General features: G+C 47.1%; 1 protein-coding gene across 2 annotated transcripts in view; it reads left to right on the plus strand.

The window, feature by feature from the left end:
- The window catches only part of LOC144683619 (DENN domain-containing protein 2C-like), a 131,417-nt gene that overhangs the window by 65,391 nt on the left and 43,094 nt on the right, over window positions 1–22,932 (plus strand). For both annotated transcript variants that reach the window (XM_078546822.1, XM_078546823.1), the window contains exons 2-5: window positions 10,263–10,361; window positions 11,880–12,977; window positions 18,773–18,921; window positions 21,887–21,996. In XM_078546822.1, coding sequence (XP_078402948.1) covers window positions 10,294–10,361; window positions 11,880–12,977; window positions 18,773–18,921; window positions 21,887–21,996 — 1,425 coding nt within the window. In that variant the 5' untranslated portion in view covers window positions 10,263–10,293. The remainder of the gene's footprint in view (window positions 1–10,262; window positions 10,362–11,879; window positions 12,978–18,772; window positions 18,922–21,886; window positions 21,997–22,932) is intronic.

Raw genomic sequence — 22,932 nt, forward strand, 5'->3', positions numbered from 1 at the left:
CTCTCTGGCTCCCTCTCTCTCTCTCTCTCTCTCTCTGGCTCCCTCTCTCTCTCTCTCTCTCTCTCTATCTGGCCCTCTCTCTCTCTCTGGCCCTCTCTCTCTCTCTCTCTGGCCCTCTCTCTCCGTGGCTCTCTCTAATGCTCTCTCGCTCGCTCTCTCTGGCGCGCTCTCTCTCTCTGCCTCACTCTCTCTCTCTCTCTCTCTCTCTCTGGCTCCCTCTCTCTCTCTGGCTCCCTCTCTATCTCTCTCTCTGGCTCCCTCTCTCTCTCTCTGGCTCCCTCTCTCTCTCTGGCTCCCTCTCTCCCTCTCTCTCTCTGGCTCCCTCTCTCTCTCTCTCTCTGGCTCTCTCTTCTCTCTGGCTCTCTCTCTCTCTCTCTGGCTCCCTCTCTCTCTGGCCCTCTCTCTCTCTCTCTCTCTGGCTCCTCTCTCTCTCTCTGTCTCGCCCTGGCGCCATCCCCCTCTCTTTCTCTCTCTGGCGCCTCTCTCTGTCTGTCTGTCTCTCTCTCACACTCTGTCCCTCTCTCTCTCCCTTTCTCAGGCTGGCTCTGGCCCTCTCTCTCTCTCTCTCTCTGGCCCTCTCTCTCTCTCCCTCTCTCTCTCTCTCTGGCCCTCTCTCTCTCTCTCTCTGGCCCTCTCTCCCTCTCTCTCTCTCTCTCTGGCTCCCTCTCTCTCTCTCTCTGGCTCCCTCTCTCTCTTTCTCTCTCTCTGGCTCCCTCTCTCTCTCTCTCTCTCTCTCTGGCTCCCTCTCTCTCTCTCTCTCTCTCTCTATCTGGCCCTCTCTCTCTCTCTGGCCCCCTCTCTCTCTCTCTCTGGCCCTCTCTCTCCGTGGCTCTCTCTAATGCTCTCTCGCTCGCTCTCTCTGGCGCGCTCTCTCTCTCTGCCTCACTCTCTCTCTCTCTCTCTCTCTCTCTGGCTCCCTCTCTCTCTCTGGCTCCCTCTCTATCTCTCTCTCTGGCTCCCTCTCTCTCTCTCTGGCTCCCTCTCTCTCTCTGGCTCCCTCTCTCCCTCTCTCTCTCTGGCTCCCTCTCTCTCTCTCTCTGGCTCGCCCTGGCGCCATCCCCCTCTCTTTCTCTCTCTGGCGCCTCTCTCTGTCTGTCTGTCTCTCTCTCACACTCTGTCCCTCTCTCTCTCCCTTTCTCAGGCTGGCTCTGGCCCTCTCTCTCTCTCTCTCTCTGCCCCCCCCCCGCCGCTTGCCTCCCTCACTCAGCCCATTATTTCCTCATAGACAATCTGCTGTTATGTTTCTGTGACCATATGGATTCCTCGGATAATGCAGGTTTCTTGACACTAGAAGCAGGAGTTTGTTTCAACGCCTCCTTTGTAAACAAGGGAAGGTGGCTCGACTGTTCACGAGAGGTGCCACATCATAAGCAGTCACATTCAGTGTCGAATCCTGCTCTTCCCTCTGTACCGGGGGGGCAGAGTCTCAAAGCTATTCTCGAGCTGGCAGAGAGTGATAGATCATTAAACCAACTGCCAGACTGTGTGTAGTTCATTACCTACCGTCTTCCAAAGAAGTTCCTTATGACGTCTCTGTTCTTCCTTTCTCTCTCTCTCTCTCTCTCCCTCTCTCTCTCTCTCCCTCCCTCTCTCTCTTCCTTTCTTCTCTTTGCAGGGGTTTGTCGGAACCTTTTTCCTCTTGATCTCAGTTTTATTTTATTTTGCTGATCATGTTTGCTTAGTCAGATTTTCCCGGGTTTGTGGTTGTATTGCCGTCTGTAACTCTCACTGAATTAGTTCCTGTCAAATGGTCTGTTTAGTCACGGGCTGTGCTTGTTTAATACGAGCATGTGTCGAGATACCAGCAACAGGTCTCTCCGTGTTTGGATTTTTTCCCCTCATTACAAGGAGCTAGAAGATTTTTCCCTGCTCATTTTGCCCTGAGAAGGGTTATTCCTTGTGGTGTATAGGCACCCGTCATTGCCAAAGTGAACAACCTTCAGCCCAGATGGTGAATGTTAGGCCACTTGATCTCTGAGCCCCTCACAGTACGCCTGATCCTGTTGTCAGTCTTAGCTCCGCGTCCTTGGTTTTCTGCAGGTATATCTGAATCCTAATCGATGGGGGGAGTTGGGGAAGGGGAGTTTTGTACACTGTGGATCCTCGTCGCAAGTTTGTTGTGAGTGGTGGGCGAGTTGGTACTATTGATAGAGTTGATTAGCAGACACTTCTTAGGTGGGAACTTTTAGTTCATTTACACTCAGCAGCAACTAAAATGCACTTTCACTTCAAACTCTATTTCTACACAACTAACTACTGAGGTAGCCCACGCTACTCTCCTATTGGGACTAAGATCATGTGATCTTCCTTAATAACTTTCTTCTTAAAGGTATATTACACATTAGATAAAACATAATTACCACAAGGAGGGAGCATTCCTGACTGACTGCTATTTGTACCTAATATGGTATGTAGCGTCCCTAGCTGGCTGAGCTTTGTTAGCTGTTATAGCACAGTGATGGCATATGGAGACCTGCCCACTGTGAATGGGTCAGTGACTCTCTATTGGGTTATCAGTGCAAGTGAATATTGCAGCACAGCCAGTGTGCTTTATAACCCAGAAATCGCAAGGCTAGCCGTAGCTCTTCCATGGAGGAGCATAGACTCCCTGTAAGAGTATCAAATCGCCCTCCAGTTTTGGAGGTGTATTTTGTTATAGTAATTGACACAAGTGCAAAAAGAAGAGGAACAAATATCCTGTGCTTAGAAAAATCATGACCCAAAAAATTGCAGTCAAAATAAAAGTGAGGTTAATAGCCTTGCTGTTTTCTGTTGTGAAAATGCCTTAGCAACTTCAGGCAAGGGGCAGATGCTTTGTTAAGTGTGAAATGGAGACATTGTTGACAGAGATGCACCATACCATTGGCTTTGCAAAGGCAACATCTCTGACTTCCCCCTTCTAATGCATTGAGAGGCATGAGGTTAACTTGCTCTGTGGATAGCAAATAAACTCCACATTGGTAGTTTGTCCACTTCAGTCTAAGTACCCCTTTTAACAGCACAGGTGTAAGTGCTGGAAAAACTCAGCAGGTCTGGCAGCATCTGTGGAGAGAGAAACAAGAGTTAACGTATAAATAAATGTATATTTAGAAAAATCTACTTTCTTGTGTTCCCAGCTTCTGAAGGTGAATCCAGTAGTACCCAGGATGGGAAGGGACAATCCAGCATTATTTCAGCCCGTTCTGTTTGTTTGGCGGTGCAGATTGGGGCAAATGGTCTTTGCTCTCCACGTCTGGTCCAGGCACATCAAATGTGTGGCATGGGGCGTGTCAGGTACTAGCAAGGCTGTAGGTTCATGGAGCAGCCACATTGGTGGGCTTACCAAGAGGATCCTGGGAGAGACTTTCACTGGTCCAGCACCGCATCATTGGCAATATGGTCATTTGCCCACTGAGACCAGTGTGACTTCTCTCCCCGGCCCCTCAGCAGTGTGAACCTCTGCAAGCCGGAACCCTGGCAGACGTTCCCTCCAATGACAACTTGCATTTATATAGTGTCTGTTTTATCCCAAGATGCAGGGGCATAATCAGACCAAAGGAGGAGATTAGGACAGGTGACTGAAGCTTGGTCAAAGAGGGAGGTTTAAAGGAGGAGAGAGGGGTGGAGAGGCACTGTGGTTTAGGGAGGGAATTCCAGAGCTTAGGGCTAGGCAGCTGAAGGTATGGCTGCCAACAGTGAAGCAATTTAAAATAGGGAATGCACGAAAGGCCAGAATTGGAGGGATACAGAAATAAGGAGCATCAAGGCTATGGAAGGACGTGAAAATGGGTGAAACATTTGGATATTCCCATTCTCCCTCCCTTGTTGAACATATTTCCTCTTTACTGGGGGTATGCTACATGGGCTCTGGCAGCTTCTCCAGTTCTGTGCTTCATTCTTATACATGAGTGATGGCCAGCTATTCGACCACTGGAGCCAGTTATTAACTTATCCACCCATTTCCCAGCTCCAGCTGTTGCATGATTGCCCAAGAGCAGGACCAGTGTTTATATAGTTCTCTCTGATGTGATGGTGCTGAGACCTATTCTAAACTTTCCTCCCCCTGGCCTCTGCCCCTGCAGCTTCAAATCCAGGCTGGCACCGTGGTACAATACCAAGGGAGTGCTGCGTAGCTGGAGGTGCTGACTTTCAGATGTGACGTTAAACTGAGGCTCATCTGCCCCCTCAGGTGGACATTGAAGGTGCCACAGCACTAACTGAGAAAGAGCAGAGACACTCTCTCCAGTGCCCTGGACAATATTTATTCCTTAACTAATACCTAAAATCAGATTATCTGGCCATTAATTGCATTCTCTTTGTGGGAGCTTGCTATGCGTAAATTGGCTGCCACATTTTCTACACTGCAACAATGACTACACTTTCCAGGTACTTGATTGACTGTGAAGTGCTTTGTGATGTCCAGAGATAATGAAAAGGGATCCTCGGAGATATCCGCACTCCTCTAATTCTACCTCTTGAGCATCCCCAATTCTAATTGCTCCGCCACTGGTGGTCAAGCCTTCCAATGCCAAGCCCTAACCTCTGGAATACCCTCCCTACATCCCTCTGCCCCTCTACCTCACTTTCCTTCTTTAAGACACTCCATAAATACCCACCTTTTGACCAAGCTTTTGATCATCTGACCTAATATCTCCTTTTGTGACTGTGTTATATACATTAATACTTCTATGAAGCATTGTGGGATGTTTTATTAAGTTGAAGGTGCTATATATGAGGCTATATAAACACTGAGCTGGCTAAAATTGGCTGAAATATTTTGGAAACATTATTTCTGTTAATTTCTTTCTAAATTTTGTAGATTTGGGGAGACGGTGGCAAGGTGGTAATGTCACTGGACTAGTAATCCAGAGGCCCAGACTAATGCCTGGGGACCCAGGTTCAAATCTCACTGTGGCAGCTGGTGGAGTTTGAATTCAATTAACAAAAATCTGGAATATAAAGCTAGTCCAATGAAAATGTCATCGATAATTGTAAAAATCCATCTGGTTCACTAATGCCCTTCAGGGACAGGGAGAGAAATCATGGGCCATGGTTCTTCTCCTCTTTCCAGATCCTTTATTCCCCATAGCCCCCCACTTAAACGCCCCCCCGCCCCTCAGTCATGTGTGATATTTTTTCCTCCTTTCAAGATTCACCAATCACAGGTCCCAGTAAAATGATAACACCCATTGTTGGCATCTGGTTACAAATATTGTCTGATATATATGCAGCACGGGTCATTCATATTAAGGGCAGCAATGACATAATGCAGTGTTACTTTATGTGCACCCTAAAGATGATCCCACCGGGATTATTAAACAAACCAGAGAGTACAAATTGTACTGCCTCGTGCAATATTGTTAATTTAACAGGAAAATATCCATTAGTTATTTATAACACTGTGCCGACGATAACACTGATTTCAGTGACTGCCTCAGCCCTCATTAACATGTCCTGCACATTGCACCATATGGACACGGTGACAGTAAATTCACATTTGAGGAAAGATTCAATCCAGATAAACTGCATAAGGTCTTTCCCATTCTGTAGAAGCAAAAGACAAATTTCTTCTGCTTTCATTATACCTCGAAGGATAATTAATCAACTGTTGCTAGAAAAGTGACTACAAAGAAATTACTACATTTACAAAACAATTCAATTCTGTAGCTAATACATCTTTACCATTCTGACTTCTGTTGCACCAACCTACAATATACCATAAATGGTATCTGCTCCTTTTACACAAATGATACTATCCCCAAGATTCATCAATCGGGTATCTACCAGCAGCTTAAGAAAAATGTAGATTGAATTGTTGGTCTGAATTTTTCAGAGAATAATGATACAAGATACATAAATTCAGTATGGCTGTAATGCAACAGCTGGATTGTTTCCCCTTCCCCCAGAAACTGCTATGCAAATTGTGTTGTATACTGAATTTACAACCTAAAATGGAAAAATGTAATTAATAAATAAGAAACTCCAACAACAAAAAAAAAGTGACACTCCCACCCCACCCCTCCAACATCCCCAAACTCCGCTCTCCCTCCTCCAACAGCCCCCAACCTCCAATGATCATCTCCCTGCACCCACAACCCTTCCCTCCCCCTCCCTTCCGCCGCCCCATCCAACTGGTTCTAAAATAGAACGTTAGCTTAGCATTTTTCAAGCAAGAACACTCTCATTTGCTGCACTGCTGTTGACCTTTGGGCAGCTGCACGGCTTTCTGGTGAGTTTTTTTTAAAAATCGGAATCACGAAGTTGCCCAAACATCAAAAGCAGCAGCATAGCAACGCCGTGAAACTGACCTGGAAGACAGGCTTTAAAAATATCACAACACTCTGATTCCGGTTTTTTTCTTTAAAAGTCGTTCTTCCAGGTCTGCAGCTCTGCCTCTGGCAGCTCAGCTTGGGGACAACAAGAGGCACCACAGGCCCCTCTAGCCCCTGGGCCTTGGTGTTTGGCAGCGTCTGCAGCCCCCTCTCCTGAGCCCTGATGCCCTTTAGGCCACCCTTACCAAGCCTGGCTAACATGTGTCTCCAAACCCACAGCAATGTGGTTGACTCTTAACTGCCCTCTGAAATGGCCTAGCAAGGGCAATTAGGAAATGGGCAACAAATACTGGCCTTGCCAGCAATGCCCACATCCCGTGAAATAAATTTTTAAAAGACTTAAGTTAAAGGAGATTGTGTGGTTCACTTGCTATTAGTCAGATCATCATTGAATACAGATTCACTGTTAAGAACAGTAGTAGTTTACAGGGAGCTTTTACATATTGGGATTCAGGAGTTTTTTTTTCACTCTTTCATGAGATCGCTGGCAAGGCCAGAATTTGTTGTCCATCCCTAACTGTCCTTGAACCAAATGGTTTGCTAGATAATTTCAGAGGTCAGTTAAGAGTCAACCACATTGCTGTGAATCTGGAGTCACATGTAGGCTGCAGTCCCTAAAGGGTATTCGTGAACCAGATGGGTTTTCGCAATAATCAATGATAGTTGGCATGGCCACCATTATTGAGACTAGCTTTATATTCCAGATTTATTTATTGAATTTAAATTCCAACAGCTGCTGTGTTGGGATTTGTATCCCAGTCCCCAGAGCATTAACCTGGGCCTCTGGGTTTCTAGTCCAGCAACATTACCATCACTTCATATACAGGATTGGGGCAAATGTCCTCCAATTCAACAGATTGGGTCTATAAATTTACATGGGACTGTGGGACTTTATCCATTGAGGGTACACAGACAGGCTCTATGTTTGGCTATGCATGTGAGGGCTTTGCATATGAGGGGTATAGGAAGGCGTGCTAAAGGTAAATGAGACAGGAGATCTCTAAATATGAATAGTGTGTTTAGGGGAGGGATATGCACAACCTCTATCTGAAGGTGGGTTTATGAAAGCCGTACAGGAGACTTTTGAACGATGGATTTATGAGAGGGGTGCATGAGGCCACTGTATATGATGTGATAATGCGATTGCTGTGTGTGTTGGAAGTGTGGTGTGTGTATTACAGCTTTTTGTTTCCGTTTGCTTTAGAGATTTTTAGATATTGCTTTTTGGTTTGGTTTTGGCCATAAAGTTTAACAATAGTTAAAGTAACATAAACCTCCATCATAATAATTTTTCAACTCATCCATTTTGTTCACTAACTTGGGGAATAAACCTGTTGTCCTTACCCAGTCTGGCCTATGTGTGACTCCAATCCCACACCAATGTCATTGATTTTTAACTGGCCTTTGAAGTTGCCTAACCTCAGTTATACCAAATACCGGACTTCAGCTTTTGAAGGCCCATTATTTCAAATACCAACAAGGCATTTGAAGAAAGAATTGGTTTTGCCAATGATGCTGACTTTGCGAGAATGAATTGAAAGAAAATGTAATGCATTCCAAAGCTAGGGACTGAGTCTCTGAAGGGATGCTGCTGGGATATTTACAGCGTGAGGGTATAAGTGAGTCAGAGCTATGATGATACAATTCGTATGTTCGTAATGCTGCTCAGCATTTTGTTCATTGCACCATTGTTTAGGAGCCAGTGTCTCGGAGCCTCCAATGAATTGGCTTATGGCTGCTTCATGAAGCTCTGCAATCATCAGCCTCTCCCTGTTTCTCTATATTTGTCTGATGGAATCTGATATCTCCATTTTGATTTCCATTACTATTTAATTGTTTTCATTTATTCCAAGCAGATTATTTATGCTGCCCCTTTTTTGTTTTCCCAAAACTCTGTTGTTCATGTTCTAACTTGCCTCAGGTCCCATTCACCCATACTAACTCATCTACATTGGCTCGCAATCCATCAATTCCTCAATTTAAAAATTCTGATCCTTGTTTTCAAACCTCTCCATGTTCTTGCCCCTCCCTTTCTCTGTAACCTCCTCCAGCCCTACTAACCTTCAGATCTCTGCATTCCTCTTATACAATTAACTGTACTCCCCTCGCCTCACTGTTGGGGGTGGTGCCTTCAACCGTCTGGGCCCTAAGCTCTGAAAAGCCCTCTCTGAGATAGTCACTTCTCCATCTCTCCCTCCTCCTTTTAAGCCACTTCCTAAAACTCACCTCTTTGACCAAGTTAAATATCTCCTTTTTGGCACAGTGCCTGTATTTTTCCGATTATGCTCCATTGAATCACCGTGGGACATTTTCCTACTTTGCCATTTGTGTACAAGTACGATGTGTCATCTTGGTTTGGTTCTTAGGCCTTGTAGTTTGATTCAGAAGACTATTTGATCATTTATTTAATTAATGTTTATGGGAGCTTGCTTTGCACAAATTGGCTGCCATCGTTCCTACATTCCAATTGTGACTACACTTCATTGGGCTTAAAGAGCTTTGGAACATCTTGAGCTAGTTAAAGAATCTAATTAATGGAAATTTCTTCTTTCCCAAATTTTATCCATAAATTAATACCAACCAACAAAATTGGATCTAGTCATGTGTAAACATGACTATTGAACAACAGTTACTGCATTCGAGTAATTCCTTGTATGTGAGCTGCTTTGTGATGTTCCTTGGACGCTTTTTTAAAATTTCTTGTCACCGGCATGGCCAGCATTTATTGTCCATCCAAATTGCCCTTGAGAAGGTGGTGGTGAGCTGCCTTCTTAAACTGCTGCAGCCCCTGTGGTGTAGGTCCACCCACAGTGCTGTTAGGGAGGGAGTTCCAGGATTTTGACCCAGCGACAGTGAAGGGACGGTGATATGTTTCCAAGTCAGGGTGGTGAGCGACTTGGAGGGGAACTTCCAGGTGGTGGTGATCCCATGCGCCTGCTGCCCTTGTCCTTCTAGGTGGTCGAGGTCGTGGGTTTGGAAGGTGCTGTTGAAGGAGCCTTGGTGAATTCCTGCAGTGCATCTTGTAGATGGTACACGGCTGCTACTGTGCGTCGGTGGTGGAAGGAATGAGTGTTGAAGGTGATGGATGAAGTGCCAATCAAACGGACTGTGTTGCCCTGGATGGTGTCAAGCTTCTTGAGTGTTGTGGGAGCTGCACTCATCCAGACAAGTGGAGAGTATTCCATCACGCTCCTGATTTGAGCTTTGTAGATGGTGGACATGCTTTGGGGAGTCAGGAGGTGAGTTACTCGCTGCAGGATTCCCAGCCTCTGACCTCTTTTAGCCCACAGTATTTATATGATATGGCACTGTCTCTCAAGCCTCTTTGTTCTTTCAGGTGCCCTTCCAAATGTTCATGCTCTGATCAGCTTTGTGTGGTGGGGCATGAGGGCAAAGCACACCTACCACACCACCCCACCCTACCCCCATCCCTGACTGGGTGTTGCTCTCTCTCTCCCTGTTTATTTTACTTGTTGCCACTACTGCTGGTGGAAGCTGTGAATGCTCATCACCATGAGGAGTTCAGAGGCCTGATTTGCAGCCTTTAAGACTTCAATGTCATCAGAAAAATAAAAGTTTGCTCCTTTAAATCTACATATACTACCTGAGGGTAGTTGTGTTTTCCCAGCTGGAATCTGAAAGCTGACACGAGAGCTCTCACCTCCACAAGCTATGGGTTGGGTGGCGGGGGTGGGGTGGCATGGGGGGGGCGGGGTGGGGGGGTCAGGCGTGCAGCATTTCCTGCCCATTTCACTGACCACAGTGACTCATGAATGTCGCAGATTGTGTTCCAGATTCTGGGTTGTAACCTTTGTTTATAATGAGAAGCCTCAACCGTTTAAAACTCTTGCCCTCACTTCACTGAAACAACTTTGACCATATTACTTTCTGTTGGCTTTCAGTTTAGCATCTCTAGTGTTTAAGCTCCGCCTTGTCTCCTTCCTTTTCTAGGTGAACATGAGACCAACCAGGCGATGGAGTTATGAGTGATACCAGGGCTGGGGTTTTGGCAGCTTCTGACCGTCCCCTCAATCCCTCAACTTCCAAAAGGTCAGTATAACTGGGTCAGTAGCCTCCATTTCACTGTTTCAGCTTTGGACAAATCCTCAGATTGCAAGACTCAGAGCTGTTTGCCCCCCAGCTGGCGCTCGCTCTCGCCCACCCCCCCACCTCCAGCACTCTCTCTCCAGCACTCACTCCCTCCCCCTCTCTAGCACTCTCTCCCTCCCTCTCTCTAGCACTCTCTCCCTCCCTCTCTCTAGCACTCTCTCCCTCCCTCTCTCTAGCACTCTCTCCCTCACTCTCTCTAGCACTCTCTCCCTCCCTCTCTCTAGCACTCCCCCTCTCTCTCTCTCTCTCTAGCACTCTCTCCCTCCCTCTCTCTAGCCCCCTCTCCCTCCCTCTCTCTAGCACTCCCCCTCTCTCTCTCTCTAGCACTCTCTCCCTCCCTCTCTCTAGCCCCCTCTCTCTAGCACTCCCCCTCTCTCTCTCTCTCTAGCACTCTCTCCCTCCCCCTCTCTAGCACTCTCTCCCTCCCTCTTTCTAGCACTCCCCATCTCTATCTCTCTCTCTCTCTCCAGCACACACTCTCTCTCCCTCGGCCTCTCCAGCAGTCTGTGTCTGTCTCTCTCTCTCTCTCTTTCTCTCTCCCCCTCCTTTCTCATTCTTTCATCTCTCTCTCTCTCACTCTTTCATCTCTCACTCTCGCACCCCTTCCATCTATCTCCCTCTTCCCTGTCCCCTCCTCCCCGCCCCCCTCTGCCCCCCTCCTCTCTGTCTGTGTGTGTCTGTCCCTCTCCCTCTCCCCCCTCTCTCTCTCTCTCCCTTTTCCACTGCAGGGTTAGTTACTGGTCTCTGGCTGAGCGGGGAGGTCAGGTAACCTGACCCCAGGGCTGCCAGAGGTGTTAGCCAATCAGAGGCCTTTAGGAGGTGAGTGAGAGGTAGCAATGTCTCTTTCACCTCCCTCCTGACACACTATGACTTCAGCTAGAGTCTGTGTGAAATATGTGAGTGCAGACTTAGTGAAGCAGTGTGTTTCATCGCGTCCTGGAGCTTGATCTCTGCATGCCTCCTCCTGTGGCTTGCTGCTGATCATTTCTTGCACCTAAAGGTGCTACATAAATGAGAATTGTTTGTTATGATATTTGTGATGAGAGATTTCTCAGTTTTGAAAGTGCTGAGCAGAAGTGATTGGAACATCAAAAATGCTTTAATAATTGAAAGTGTTCTTTCAGCCTTCCACCCTCGGACATTCTTAAGAGATTTTACATTTGACGAGGTGGCTTAGGAATTTTCTTTCTAAGTCCCATCATTTTTGCTATGATATTTTCCCTCAATGCTGTATTATTTGGAACATTTTATCTTGTGCTCAGTGCTATCCATTGGAATTGCCAACTTGGATGCTGCTGACTGTCATGTGAATAAATATTTCTTGGCATCAACATCCCCACTCCACAGCCAAGTCCCTTTTGACACATGCCTGCCAATTTTTTTGCCTCATTGTCACGCCTACCAGTCAACAGAGTGACTAATCAGATCTTAATACAGTCATATGTTTTCTTTTGGCAGGGTCAAGAATATTGTGAAGGAAATCGAACACGCCCTGAGCCAGAGCTCTTGTAGTTCTACAAGCAAAGGTCCCAGTACGTACAAGTGGCCTCCAACCAGGAACTTGGACAAGTTTCAATCCACTGGGGCCTCAGGGGAAGCCCTACCACCAGCTGTGACGATAGAACACTCTTCGAAAGCTGGTTCAAGTAGAACAGGCCTAAATGATACACAGCTGCTCAGGCACAGTGCTCTGGGGTGGGGAGAAGCCACTCAAAATGGACCTGGTGTGAAGAAACCACTGCAGAAAATGCACTCAGTGGGTAGTGCTCCCAACTTTGGAGATCGAATCAGTTCCCGGCATCACAACGTGAACATTAAACAAAAGATTTCACAATGGGAGGGAAAAACAAATGGCAGCACGGACAAACGCACACCTGCAGAAGGTGCTGTGCCCCCAAAGTGTGGATGTCCATTTGTTGCAAAGGCTGAAAGCCCAGTAGGTGGCAATAAGCGAGGCCTAGTAAAAGCAAAAAGCCTGGGCCTAGATTTCAGGGAAGGATGGAATGCAAATGACCAAAAGGTAAAAAGTACTGATGAGAAAAATGGGGAAGAACCAAACTCAAAAGGGCTGGGTTCTGTGATCCCTCAGGTAAAAAAACTGGAGAATTTGGTCAAGAACCCTTCAGATTCTGGAAAGCTGCTACCTCCAGGGAACTTTTATACATCCCAGAATTTCTGGAAGAAGAAGATGGAAGACATTCTACAAGATAAGAATGCAATATGTGCTTCAGAGCTGAAAAGGAAACGAGAAAGCACCAGTTCAACTGAAAAGGATTTAGATTTGAGAAACTTTGAGAGCAGAGAGACAACCATTAGGAACCCAGAGAATGTGTACACAGATTCTGAGGAAACTGATGAATCACGTAGAATTAACCCTGTGCCTAAACCACGCAGAACCTTTAAGTACGCTGTAGATAAAAATTCCAGGGATACTTCCCCTCAAGGAAAGCTGATACCTACAAAAGGAAATGTTCGTTCCCCACCCCCACTGCCAACTAACCCCCCTCCTTCAACCAAGATACTGGCGACTGAAACACAATTAGTAAAGACCAACAGGTATGCCAACCATCATTCACCTAGACAATACCCTTGAAGGATTGATATTTTTTTTATTATTCATTCATGGGGTCTGAGCATTGCTGACTAGGCCAGCATCAATGTCCATCCCTAATTGCCCATGAGAAGGTGGTAATGAGCTGTCACTTATTACAAATGAGAAAGGCCTGGCAAAACCAGTCCATGTTTAAACTAAGAATTTGAGACCTGTTTCATAGCTTCCAACTGATTAACATGAACTGTGTTAGTGGTAATACACTTTTAACATGAAATACCAACTTTCAACTGGAGTGTCATCTTAGTCTGTGAAGCTTATTCATTGTGATCTCTGTTGTGAACATTTGAATCAGGCATTATACATGCTTTAATAGTGATTATTTGATTTTTGAGCATGATATATTCCTCAGTCACCCTTCAATCCCTTCCAGCCTGTCACGGCCTCTGTGCTTTTATCTGTACTATGAATATCTCCGCCTCCTTTGGCAGTCCCTCAAGATTGAGGATGACTTGCTTCCACTCTGGTTTGATGAGTTCTGAGATGGCTGATAAGTCCAAAGTTTGACCTTCAGACTCTGTCACATGTAGGGCAGGTGGTGCTTGAAGGGGTTGGGTCAATGAGTTGTTTGGAGGTTTTTGCGTTCCCTCCAATGCCGTGACTTCACCTCTGTGTGTTCTTGACAAAGTCTCTCAATGTGTTCTGTACCTTCCCAAATGAACCTTCTCCATTTTGGGGAACGCTTGGGCTCCCATGAGTTGGTGGGGGTGTTTGACCTCTTCAGGGATGCTTTGAGGACATCCCTAAAGCATCTCCTGCCCTCCTGGGAGTCTCCTGTCATGACCGAGTTCCAGTAGAGCAGTTGCTCTGGAGTCTGGAATCAGGCATATGAGCGACACGTCCTGCCCAGCAGAGCTGGTTTTGAGTGATTAGCGCGTCACTGCTGGGCAAGTTTGTTTGGGAGAGGATGCTGTTGTTGGACTGTCCTTCTTGTCACCAGATTTGGAGGATCTTGCGAAGGCACCACTGGTGATACTACTTCAGTGCTTTGAGGAGCCTGCTGTAGATTCTCCAAATCTGCGAAGCATAAAGGAGCGTGAAGATCACTGCTGCTCGGTAAGCCATGACCTTAGTATCAGTTTTGAGATCCTGGTCCTCAAATAACAACCTCTTCAGGACACCTCAGCTTCAAATTTACTGTCCTGTGTCCCCTTCCTCTTGAATACAGTGAGGACTCATCATTTTGTTTTCTAGTGTATCTCACTTTTACCATCAAGCCCTCCAAATCCTGGAGTGTCTTGCAAAATTCTCTTATAGTCTTGAAGATGTTCAGATCCCAACTCAACGCCACTTAATTCTAGCTGGTTGTGTCGTCCATTATTCAGTGTGACTGGACAGAGAGCACAAATGTTGTGTTTCAGTTTTGTTTTTTGATTCCCTGCCTAGACTTTTCTTCTTCCTTTTTCTTGGCAAGTTTCTTAATCTAGAATAAGATGGTGCATGTCTAAAGTAGGCAAGAACTCCTACAGACACAGCCAAAAGACCACTGGGTGAATTGTGGGTCGATTCAGATTTGAGAAATCTCTTCAGAGTCTTTCTATCATCATGGAATGTTGGAAACTCTGTCGATGTTCTAATACACCTCAAAGTGCCAGACCTGTTGTGGTGTGGGTTTGCAGAAGACTTTTTAATCAAACAGTATGATCAGACTTCAGGAGAAACAAGACAAATTACCTTGAAAGGCTGTGAAGCGTTCCCCAGCTGTTCTGTGGATAAAGGCATCAGGAGTTCAGCAAACTCTCATCACAAACAGCAAATGGATAGAGACCAGATAACCTGTTGTTTAATGTTGATTAATAGCTCTTTTCCAAAATTGTATGATGGGATCTTTCATGTCCGCCCGAGAGCGCAAGCAGCCTTGCTTTACATCTCATCTGAAAGACAGCCCCTTTAACGATGCAGCACTCCCTCAGTACTGCTCGAGTGTCTGTGTGCTCAGGTTTCTGGAGTAGGATTTGAACTCAACCTTCACACTCCGAGACGAGAGTGCTAGCAAATGATTTTTGGCTGGCACCCATGAGGCAGGGCAAAACCAATTTCAGTCTCTTGTTGATTCTAAGTTTCTTGTGTCAGGTGGTAGGCGCGTTGCAGTTGGCTTTAATAATCCTGGGCGAGGTCGGGGTGATGTACTGAGGGGTGGCGTGAAAGCCTGCCCAGATTGCCTTTTCTGATCACTATACTGTTAACCTGGCTGGTTGAGAACAGAATCAGTGTCCCCTGACTCAGTGTTCACACTCCTGATACAGATGAACAGTGCCAGTTTGAGGGCAGTGTCAGAGGTGGCCAGGATCTACAGGGCTTCATCCCATGTGAATCAGCAGGAGAGAAAAGAAAACCAAAAACCAAATGAAACAAGGGGTCTATTCTTCCCTGAGCTCTGTGGGTAACTGATGTGGGGGATGTTCTTTCTGTAAAACTGACCTTGTGTTGCAAACTTAGCAGAATCAGCATTTGTAGCAACCACTTGTGAAGCTTGTCTTTTATGAACAGATCCCTTACTTGTTACTCCAAATACTTGCAGGGAGTGTTTCTCACGCCCTGCCCATCGTTTTGGGTGTTGATTCCCTCCTTGATAGGAACATTGGTTGGACTGTTAGACAGAGGGGAAAGAATGACTAAAATGTATGAGCTTTGCCCAAATCTATTTCTCACTTTCACTGAGCTGTTCCCATATTTGGTAAAGTGACAAGCAGTGAATAATTGTGGACAACATGTAACTATTTCCTAATAAAACGGAGAGCTTTACTTATAAAACAGAGGCAGCATCTGTGGGGAATCAGTTCACTCGGTTAACTGAATGAAATTTCTCCACTGACAAGACAGAATTTCAATGCATCTCTGCCTTTAACTAGTCTCGAATGAGATTGTGGGAAAGGCGAAGCAGTTCCTGGGAATGGGATTAGTAGGTCTTTAACTACTGGTGGAAAAGTGCGTGGTTGGTTGACCCCACATTGAGAATATTGAGAGCAGCTGGTTGCGGACGTCTGTTCACCTTTTAGAAGGTTTAGGCTGAGAATAGGCCCACAAGTGTCAATGGAGGTTCTGATGAATAGGATTGTTCTGCTGGAGAGGATTGAGTGAGAGCTGCAGGCAGGAAACCTGGACAGATAGCAGGAGATTTCCACTCACCCACTCGGGATTCCTCTCCTCCTTCAGGCCCAGTTGTGTTAGGTTCAAATGATCAGCTATCTGGGAGATACCAGTAATTCGATCCACTCCAGGCTATGTATAAAAACAGCAGCGAAAGTTGATGTGTATGGTGAAAAAATTCCAGCTAGTCTTTGGGCATACTTTATGGTCAATGATCAACCTACAAGTGACCTCAAAGCTTGCTTAATGGGCAACGTCTAATTGAATACACTAAGGCCTGAACTTTTCGTTCATTGGGCGCACGTGATCAGGCCCAGGAGCAGACAAGAAGCGGGGCCCCCAACTGTGACTGGCCCCTGACCGAGCTTTCACACTGGCCAGTTAACGGCCAGCCAGCGTGAAACACACCCTGAGAGAGGCTCAGCACTGCCAGTGGGGGTGGGAAGAGGGCAGGGGCCAACGTCACCACGGGTGCTGGTGAGCACTTCCAGTGAGCTCCCTGAAGGCAGACGGCTGCCTCGGAGCTACAGACCTCCCCAGAATAAACAAAACAACAAAAATGCTGCAAAATATGTCCATGCAGTAGAATCAAGCACCTGAAAGCACACCTCATTTAAAAAAAAAAAGTCCCCAGATATCTCTTCATTTGCCCATGGAGATTTCATCCTGCCCTGGATCGAAGTTTGAACAAAAATGTAAAGGCCAATTGGCACGTCTGCCAACCATAGAAGTGGACTGGCCATGAAAAATCGCTTTCAGTTGCCTCCTGAATGGGCTTAATTGTCGGCAGGTGCACTTCCAACTGTCACGCACACCCGCCAAGCGAGGTATTGCACGAGTGCGTGGTGACGTCGTGGCGCTTGCCCGATGTCATCTTGCATTATTTCATGGCCGGATGGGTCAGGCGCCCATGGGGACGTAAAATTCTGGCCTAAGTCCTCATTTTAAGTTGCCTCATCCAACATTGTTCTGCTGTAACGTTGCAGATATATTGCACTGGGTCTGAGCAATTAGCATCAGGATTTCTGCTTCAGCATCGTTTCACGCCAGGGCTGATGTCATGTCTCATGGCACGATCGGATCCATTTTGGAGTGCCCTCTCCTGTTCCCTGACCCTCCCACTTGCAGCTCCTCACACTCCTTCACTCATTTCCTCCCCCTCGCCAACCCTCTGCTGAGCCCTTGCTCATAGCAAGGGAGAGGGAGGCGGTGGGCGGGAGGGTGGGCCAGCGGGAGAGGGAGGCGGTGGGCAGGAGGGTGGTGGGCCAGCGGGAGAGGGAGGCGGTGGGCGGCAGGGTGGTGGGCCAGCGGGAGAGGGAGGCGGTGGCGGGAGGGTGATGGGCCAGCGGGAGAGGGAGGCGGGAGGGTGGGCCAGCGGGAGAGGGAGGCGGTGGGCGGGAGGGTGGGCCAGCGGGAGAGGGAGGCGGTGGGCGGAAGGGTGGGCTAGCGGGAGAGGGAGGCGGTGGGCGGGAGGGTGGGCCAGTGGAAGAGGGAGGCGGTGGGCGGGAGGGTGGAGGGCCAGCGGGAGAGGGTGGCGGTGGGCGGGAGGGTGGTGGGCCAGCGGAAGAGGGAGGCGGTGGGCGGGAGGGTGGTGGGCCAGCGGGAGAGGGAGGCGGTGGGCGGGAGGGTGGGCCAGCGGAAGAGGGAGGCGGTGGGCGGGAGGGTGGTGGGCCAGCGGGAGAGGGAGGCGGTGGGCGGGAGGGTGGGCCAGCGGGAGAGGGAGGCGGTGGGCGGGAGGGTGCACCAGCGGGAGAGGGAGGCGGTGGGCGGGAGGGTGGGTCAGTGGGAGAGGGAGGCGGGAAAGGAAAGTGGTAAGGAGGAGGGGCAGTGAGTGGAAGGTAAGCAGAAAGAGTAACAGTTATTTCATTTACGAATTTAGGAATGTAAAGTATATCAACTTACTGGGTATAATGTTCTCATGTTTTTCCTGAAGAGAAAACTAAAACTTTTATATTGGTCATAATGGGAAAACTCAATTCAATTAATGTTGTTTCACTTAAAGTTGCACTTTTCAGGAACGCAACAACAATGTTAAATGAGGACTTACTTTATCAATGCTCCTTCAATGACCTAGACATTTGAAGGGCCAGGTTAAGCATGAAGGTTAGGTTCTAGCTGCACAGGGGACTCGGACATTGTAAGTCCCCCTGCTCCCACATTATAAAGTGGCACATCCACTGGCTGGTTCTGAACAATGCCACAGGTGGGCTCCTACTTATTCTCTTAATTTTCCAACATCGCCACACCCCTTGCAGTGCCTCTATCCTCTCTCCCTCCCCCATGCCTCTCATCATCCTCCCTGCATTTCCCTCTGCTCTTGCTTCCTTATTCTTCCCAACCCCTCTGGGTTTATCAGAGCTTTTGGTGAAAACTGACAAAGGGGGGAAAAAGATTTAAGGTCTAGTGCTAAGAACCTAAACTCTCCGTGAGATGGATGTGAGGACTAATGCTGTAACTCGCTGAATTTGTTTCCGATCTAAGGCACTGTTCCAGTGGAAGACCTTATGTTAGCTGGGTGACTCTGGATGCTATCTCACTGGTACCATTAACATGTATAGCCCAGTTCTACATGTGATCCTCCTGAACTCTAGGCTTTATCTTGCGTTGAGCTGTAAACCTGACTCGATCCACTCCAACCCTCTCTTTACAGGAAGTCCTTTGAGTTTGAGGATGCAGAAGGTCTTCAGATCCTCCTTACACCAGCGATGAGTGAGAGGAATCATAATGAAGATGGCAATAAGATTAAAGTGACACTTTCCCAGACCCTGTCTGAAGAGAACCTATATGAGGATATCATAAGTAAGCAGCGGGATTCAAACTTGAAATAAATCTGTTATATTCGGCAGTTAAATTATTTTCACTGTGCTTTTAAAAGTGATTCCCCGCATTTCCACCACATGTTTTGAGAGCGTCCCTCTGCTCTAACATCGAAGAGTTACCCACCTGTAAGAGGGATTGTGTGGTCGCTTAAAGTGTAACCCTATTTATGCTGCATCATTAATGGACAATGCAAGTAGAGCAAGAAATGGGACATTAAAATAATTCTTGCCGAGGTTAGTGGTGCCAGTGATAGGTTGCTAATAGACGGTATGTTCAGGCAGAGAGGGGAGCATGGTGCCTGGGAGGGGGCCTCGGAGGCACAGAGCTGGGGTCAGGTTTGGGGAAGGGCACAGCATCCCCAGGGAGAGGAGCATGAAGCCGGGGTTGGTGTTGGGGAAAGGGGATGTAATGGGATGTGGGTCTGTGTCACTGATCACTCACACACAGATCACAGCTTAGCGGCACTGCTGCAGGATAGCTTGAGTTCTGGCACATCTACCGGGAGGGGCCCTAAATTCAAGAGTCATTGCCAGGCCTCAAAAATCAAAGGCTATCTGCACAGTTGTCTCAGCTGTCATTGCCTTCTCCTTCCCGTTCAGAGTCATTTCTCTGCAACACCCTGCAATTTATCCCCATTACATGCCCTCCCTCTCTCCTGTCCTCACCCGAGTCATTACCTCTGACAACCTCCTGCTCCCTCCCCACCTAAAGGCCTTGAGGTTTGCCTGCTGACTACATCAGTGACCCCCTTTACACATTGTCTTTTCTTTCAAATTCATAGTTACCAACTTGCCCTCAAAAGAATCCACCCCTAACTCTCCGTGTCTTCAAACCACTGTCCCAATTTGTCACTAGCTTTTCACCCCAAGATCCTCAAAATTGTTTCCACTCAGCCCAACACTCATCTCTCCAAAAATAGCTAGTTTTGAATCCTTTAAATCTGGTTTTCTCCCTGCTCATTGTAGTGAGGTGGTTCCAACTGGTCATTCTCTGCGCCTGCAACAGGCCTCATTCTCCTCCTTGACCTCCTCAGCTATGTTCTGGTGATATTCCCATCCTCCTCCTCCTCCATGTCTGTGCTCTCCATGCTACAAAGGGCTGAATGTCTGTAAGATTCTGTAAAGAGGAATTGGCTCAAATGTGAGGCTTTTCACAGTTAAATGGATTACCAACACGCACAGCTGGCTTAGGCTCTCTCACACACAACCATGTGAGTGAGGTGCCAGCTGGCTGCTTGTATGACATCTTTTTGGGAGGGTAAAACTAGGGGAGCGAATGCATGCAGCACACAATGAGTAAGGCTGAGCTGCACATAATGTAGGAACTGGGCATGTGATCAAATCGACAAATGCTTCATTTCCCCGTTAGGAACAGGCCACTGGTTTCCTGGAACGTGGCTGTGATACCTCATACCTCCAGTTACAAATTGCCTGGTATGTGATGTCAAATTCCTGGAATGTGCAGTGTGAGGAGATCAGTAATGGAGCTCCTTCGAACTGGATTGCTGTTTGCTGGGTCAGTCGTGGAAAACTGTGAGCAATTGAACCCCCTCAGCTTCCAGACGCCTTTTAACACCCCCACGTGGTTTGACTTGCGCAGCTGGTGGGAGTAACTCTACGTCCTGAGGCTGCATGGTTAGACATTGCTCATTCTGTGTTGACTGGCGACCCCTGTTGGGCATGAGGATTTGGTGCGTGGTGCCTTGTTGGAAAAGGAGAGAGCGTGTGAGGCTGGCTCAGATACAGTCAGGTGACAACTGGTGCCTGTATGGGGAAGACCACAGAGCTAGGTGGTGCATTGAGGTGATAAGCCCATGTGGCATCCTGCTGTTGGTGCCTTAGCAAGTTGGTCATGATTAGAATTTAGATGCCACTCATCTGGTCCACAGTGATGGCCGTATTGGCTGCTGTTGCTGAATTAAATAATACTTACAAAACAGAAACAGGCCATGCTCACTGTGTGTTATGTGCATTTGCTCACCTAGTTTTACCCTTTCTTAAAAAGGTGTCATACAATGTCAGCTGGCACCTCACTCACACGGTTCTGTATGTGAGCCTAAGCCAGCTGTGAGTGTTGGCAATCTATTTAACTGTGGTAAGCCTCACATTTGAGCCAATTCCCCTTCATAGAATCTTATGGTATGCAGGAGGACATTCAGCCGCTAACACACAATTCTCCTCCCACCCTGCTTCATCTCATCAACATATCCTTCTATTCCTTCATCCCTTATGTGATTATCTAGCTTCCCCTTAAATGGAAGTTGACTGGAAATTGTTGAGGTTTAGCACAGGTCAGTCTTCAGGGAACCCTGGTGTGTGGACTCTGCTACACCAGCTTCAAGGAGGTTTCATTTAATCTCTGGCATGTGTGACAAATGGCAAAGAAAGGAATTGGTTGAATGGCTATCCCAGTGAGCCCACTCTTAAGAGCGGGAAGACCTCATTCCTTTCTTGCGAAATCACCCCCCCACTCCCTTGGGAACAAGTCCATCCCAGGAAGGAGTTTGACCTCTTACCAGGGCAGGTACATGTCAGGAGGGAGTTTCTGTGCTTCATATTAACACTCAAGTTCATTATATCAGGGATTCTCATGCTGATTACTGTGAGCCAGGCTGGGCAATGACTGGATCCAGGTTTGGGATGAGCTACCTTTAATTTACAACACTGGCTAGTTCATTTGCACAAAAAAATGTCGAGAGGCAATTGAAAAATAATTTATCCTTCAGTTGTGGACTTGGTTTGTCTAGTGCATTGATCGGTGCAGACCCGTTCCCCTCCCACCCTCTTGCCACCTTTTGGAAATCTATCCATTTTGTTCCTCTATCTATTTGTCTCAACATCCCTTGGACTCTGTTGGATTTCATCCTTCATAGCTGCGAGCACCCTGCACCTCCCCAGAGACAGGACAACCTGATCCGCTTCTTCCTTTTCCATTTTGGCTTTAGGTCCTTCCAAGGAAAATCCGTACGAAGATGTCAAGTTCACCCCGTCGCTCCTGTCGAGAGGCAAGAGAGTCTGGGGATCACCATCCACACGGCCCAGGCGGCCTCCTAAGGTGAGAATCCCATCTTACTCTGTGTAAAGGGGAGCTCTGAACTGAGCAAACGTCTCAAACAAGGTCAGGAACCAAACACCTTTAGAGCTGATTCTTCTACAAAATTAAAAAGAAAGAAGTTGCATTTCTTTGAAGATGTGACAAGCAAAGTGGATAATGGGGATCCTGTAGATGTAGTATATCTGGACTTCCAGAAGGCCTTTGATAAGGTGCCGCACAGAAGATTAATACACAAGATAAGATCACACGGAGCTGGGAGTAATATATTAGCTTGGATAGAGGATTGGCTAACCAACAGAAAGCAGAGAGTCGGGATAAATGGGTCTTTTTCTGGATGGCAAGCTGTAACTAGTGGGGTGCCACAGGGTTCGGTCCTTGGGCCCCAACAATTTACAATCTATATTAATGACTTGGATTCAGGAATAGAAGGTACTATAGCTAAATTTGCAGATGACACCAAAATCGGTGGGAAAGTAAGTTTCAATGAAGAAATAAGAAATTTACAAATGGATATGGACAGGTTAGGTGAATGGGCCAAAGTTTGGCAATGGAGTTTAACGTGGATAAGTGTGAGATTATCCATTTTGGTTGGAAGAATAAAAAGGCGACTTATTATTTAAATGGAGAGAAACTTCAGAATGCTTCAGTGCAGAGGGATCTGAGTGTCCTCGTGCATGAATCGCTGAAAGCTAGTATGCAGGTACAGCAGGTAATAAGGAAGGCAAATGGAATTTTGACATTTATTGCTAAAGGAATAGAGTATAAAAATAGGGAAGTGTTGTTGCAACTGTACAAGGCATTGGTGAGATCGCACCTGGAGTACTGTGCAGAGTTTTAGTCCCCTTACTTGAGGAAGGGTGTAGTTGCATTGGAGGCGGATCAGAGGAGGTTCACTAGATTGATTCCAGAGATGCGTGGCTTGTCTTATGAGGAGAG

The sequence above is a fragment of the Cetorhinus maximus genome, chromosome 8 (genome assembly GCF_964194155.1).
Source record: "Cetorhinus maximus chromosome 8, sCetMax3.hap1.1, whole genome shotgun sequence".
Lineage (NCBI taxonomy): Eukaryota > Metazoa > Chordata > Chondrichthyes > Lamniformes > Cetorhinidae > Cetorhinus > Cetorhinus maximus.